The 4,622-nt window shown below is 52.1% G+C and overlaps 1 protein-coding gene across 1 annotated transcript in view; it reads right to left on the reverse strand.

The window, feature by feature from the left end:
• Nucleotides 1–1,631, reverse strand: part of Myl10 (myosin light chain 10) — a 9,351-nt gene extending 7,720 nt beyond the window's left edge. Inside the window, 2 exon segments of the mRNA XM_026788328.1 lie at nt 669–831; nt 1,581–1,631. Coding sequence (XP_026644129.1) covers nt 669–831; nt 1,581–1,616 — 199 coding nt within the window. The 5' untranslated portion in view covers nt 1,617–1,631.
• Between the last annotated feature and the right edge of the window lie 2,991 nt (nt 1,632–4,622).

Below are 4,622 nucleotides of genomic sequence, written 5' to 3' on the forward strand. Positions count from 1 at the left end.
GAAAGCAGAGCCATCGTCCATCCATCTGTCCATCCGTCCATCCATCCGTCTTCCCAGAAAGCAGAGCCATCGTCCATCCATCTGTCCATCCGTCCGTCCATCCATCTTCCCAGAAAGCAGAGCGAGCCACTCTGCATCTCCCTTTCACAGACTAGCACAACAACAAATGAGCAGACAAGCAAAGCGAGGCTGGAAGAAGTAGAGCGGGAGTGCACAGGGAGCCTCAGGTCTCATGCATTCCTGGACATGGGAACCGTTGATTCTGCGTGGTCCCAGTGGGCACTCAGGTTCCCAGGACCTCAAAACTCCACCCATATTGGCACCTTAGTTAATCAGCTCCAGGTTTTCCCCAACCCCAGCTCTCTACTATTTTATTTTGAGTCAGTGTTTGGCCAAGTGTCCAGGCTACCCGTGAACCCGAGCTCCACCTGCCTTGGTGTGCGAGTTTGGGGGTTACAGGCACGTACTACCGCAGCCTTACATCCTCTCAGTGCCCCAGGGCCTTTGCACAATGTCAAAAACTATCTCATGATGTTCTCCCTAGCCACCAAGTCCTCCTGCCCCATGGAAACCTTCCCCTCCACTGTGCCCCTCTCTGTGGCTGCTTTGGCCATTAGCTCCCTCTAAAACCCAAGGTCCCAAACTGCCTCAGCTTCCGCTTTACCCACCCAGTGCGGCGAAGGTGTCCCTCAGGTCCTCCTTGTCGATGAAGCCATCCCGGTTCTGGTCCATGATAGTGAAGGCCTGATGAAGACACGGACCATGAGCCACCAGGGCCGACCCAGACCAGCCGGTCCCACCCCCTCTCTCCAGAGTGTCCTTGGCGGTTCACTACAGGAGGACCCTCAATGAGGAGCCCCAGCTTCTCAGAGCTCCAACCTAGTTTGTGCGCACAGCATCCTGGGAACTGTAGTCCACCCTCTCTCAGCCTCTACCCTAAGTGGTCTGGGACTCCACACTCCTTGTCTCGTTTCAAGAGCACAGTGACTCAGAGAGGGAAACTGAGGCTCAGCAAGGGATACTGAGCTTGGGGAGGGAAATCGAGGCTCAGAAAGGGAAGGTAGAGAGCAGCGAGCCACCTCCGCAGGCGCAAAGGCAGCCACAAAGACCTTGAAGAATGATAACAGTATGGGCAGTCACTGTGGACAACCTCTGAGAATCCCGGTAATCCTCTGTGATGGTTCGTCTCTGTTTTTGACAACTTGACTAGATTTAGGATCACCATGGAAACACCTCTGGGCGCATCTGTGAGGGGTTTTCTAGACTGGGTTAACTCAGGAGGGAAAACCCACCTTAAGTGAGGACAGCACCTTCTCATGGGCCGGCAGGGTTTCTCACTGAATGAAAAGGAGAAGCAAGCAGGGCTCCAGCCTTCATCTCTCTCTGCTATCTGACTGAACGCTATGTGAGCAGCTAACGTTCCTGCCGCCACACCTTCCCCAACCCTGACAGACAGTACTCTCAGACTGTGAGCCGGAGCTTGCCCTTCCTTCCTTAAGTTGCTTTTTCCAGGCATGTCGTGGCTGGAGAAAGAAAGTAGCGAATACAGGTGCCCAATGTCCCCAGGGCCGCTGACCAACCTCTTTAAACTCCTGAATCTGGGACTGGTCGAACATCGAGAAGACATTGGAACTGGCTGTGCCTTCTGCTCTCTTCCGGGCTCTTCTGGGTGCCTGTAGAGAAGAGGTGAATCCTTGTGGCCATTGCTTCCTCCAGAGGTCAGCAGTCATCAGTGCCAGGCCACGGGTCCAGGAACACCATGGTCCAGGTACCATTGTTCTTCTTCCCTGTACACACAGCAGCCGGCTGGAGCGGTGGACCGAGTTTCACAATTAGTTGTGACAGCTAAAGACTGTCAACCTGACAGGGCCTAGGGCCACTATGGAGACAAACCCTGGGCATGTCTGTGAGGAAATTTCTAGACTAGTTAATGGAGGTGAGAAGCCCCACCCTAAATGTGGGTGGCATCATCCCACGGCCTGGGGTCCTGAACTGAGCACCAGTATTCACCTGTCTGCTTTCTGACTGCAGATGCAGCATAACCAGCTGCCTCATGCTCCTGTTGCCATGACAACCCCACCTAGTGACAGACTGTATCCTCAAACTGGGAGCCAAAAAAACCTGCCTCCTTTAGCTTGCTTTTGTCATGCATTTTGTCCCAGCATGAGAGGGGTAACGAGTACATTAGTCTCACCTTCTCAGCTCAGGCAAGAAGTCTACGGAGAGTCCACTGAGCAGGGTGGGGCCACTGCTCCTCACCCAGTCACCCACCCCTGTCCAGGCTGCCAAAGGAGGCAGATGCAAATGAGCACTTTCTATCCCCAGACCTTCTGTGGAGTTTCCTGGCTCACTCCCATAACCCCCAACTCTGCTGGAATCTGGCCTTGTCTAGTTGTAAACACTTCCAGAATATTCTCAGCACACTGTCTAGGCTCATGGTCCTGCAAGATTCATCCTGGACAGGATCTCACAGCTCCCCAGCCACTTACCTGCGTCCTTTCCCCACCCCAAGCCCACTTTGAGACTCCTTCTAACCCCAACATCTGCTCCTGTCACCCCAGAATGGGGTGTGTACGTGTGATGTGTGTGGGCACATGCCATAGTGTGTGTGTATGTGGAGGTCAGAGGTCAGCTTTCAGGAATCAGCGCTCTCTCTTCTTCCACTGTGTGGGCACCAGGACCATCAGGGTCATCAGACTTGGCCGCAAGCACCTTTTACCTGCCGAGTCGCCTCTCAATTATATTTTTGAGACAAGATCGCTCATTCGCCAGAGTTTACCTACTCAGCTAGGGTGGCTGGTCTTTGAGCCCCAAGGATCCACCATCTCTGTCTCCCCAGTGTTGTTACCTCTCTCCAGCGCCGGGATTGCGAACCCATGTCATCGCATCCAACATTTTCTTTTCCACCTGGGTTCTGGGGGTAAAACTTGGGACCTCATGTTCACAGAGCAAGCACACTACCAACACAGTTCTCCCCAGCCCCTGACCCCTGATGTCAGAGAGGAACACGGGTCTGGGCGCTACCCCTCCCCCAGCAGCCCACTCCTTCTCTAAGCATTATTTATCTACCTAGCTGGGGTTTCTCCAGCTTCCCTTCTGCCACCCTAGCACCTGTGTGGTCTCCCAGCTCCACTCTGGGCACAAGTCAGGAGCAACAACCCAGTGGCTTATAATCAGCTTTTACTGGGTGCTAATCTTGAATAATCCTTTGAAAGAGGGGGTGCCTGGCAAAGAGGCCACACGTGGGATGCTATAAGCCTAGGAAATATTTATAAATTCCTTCAGATATCATAAAGAAAAGAACTCCCCTGCAGAGTTCATCTCACATAATTACATATACATTTCCCTCTGATTAATAAAATATGATCACTTCCGTCAGCAGGACATTCTACTCATCCTCAGGACTGCGAGCCACCTCCCGGACACACAGACACACAGACATACAGAGACACACACACAGGTACACACACCCAGTTACATACACAAAGAAACAGAGAGAGAGAGAGAAGGACACAGACACACACACACAAAGACACACACACAGACATACCAGACACACACACAGGCACACACAAAGACACACACACACAGAGACACAGACATACACAAACACACAGACACACACAGGCACACACACAAAGACACATACATAGGCACACACACAGGTACACACACAAAGACAAACACAGGCACACACACAGGCACACACAGAGACACAGACACACACACACCTCTGTATGCCTTCTCCACCCTGGTCTTCCAAGTCCACCTGGTCACAGACCCTCCTGGGGCCTAGAGCTCTGCAAGGCAAAGCTTCTTTTATCTGGCTTGGAAGTTTAAGTTCATATACACCTTTGAAAGTTTACACTCGAAGGGAACATTCCCAAGAAGAAGGGGGTCACCCAGACCTCAGTTAACACTGCTGGGGCAATGGGTTAGTGGGTAAGCGTGCTTCCTGGAGATGCAGGAAGACCTGAGTTCAAATTCTCCCAACTCACATGGAAAGCCGGGTGCATTTGACCACACACTTGGAACTCCAATGCTAGGGGAGGTGGAGACAAGAGACTGTTGAGGCTAGACGAACTCCAGGTTCAGTGAGAGGTCCTGTCTCAAGGGAATGTGGTGGGGAGGGACAGAACGGGACACCTGATGTCCTTCTCTCTGCACATGTGCACAGATGCACCCACGTACATAAGACACTTACATTCTGTAAGTCTCCACTTCCCTACTTATATTAACTTTTTTTTTATTTACACAGAGTCTCATGAAGCCCAGGCTGGCTTCAAACTCATCATGTAGCAAAAGATGACCTTGAAGTTCTGATCCTTATGTCTCCACCGCCCAAGTGCTGGGATGACAGGCATGTGTCACTGTGCCCAGTTGACGTGGTGCTGAGGATGAGCACAAAACCTCATGGATGCTGAACAAGGGCTCTGCTGACTAAGCCACACTCCCCAGAATGTCTTTACTTATAAAACCAAGAACAATGCCAACCTCAAAACACCAGAATGAGCTGGGCGATGGTGGCGCACACCTTTAATCCCAGCACTCGGGAGGCAGAGGCAGGCAGATCTCTGTGAGTTTGAGACCAGGCTGGTCTACAGAGCTAGTTCCAGGACAGG

The sequence above is a fragment of the Microtus ochrogaster genome, chromosome 2 (genome assembly GCF_000317375.1).
Source record: "Microtus ochrogaster isolate Prairie Vole_2 chromosome 2, MicOch1.0, whole genome shotgun sequence".
Classification (NCBI taxonomy): Eukaryota; Metazoa; Chordata; class Mammalia; order Rodentia; family Cricetidae; genus Microtus; species Microtus ochrogaster.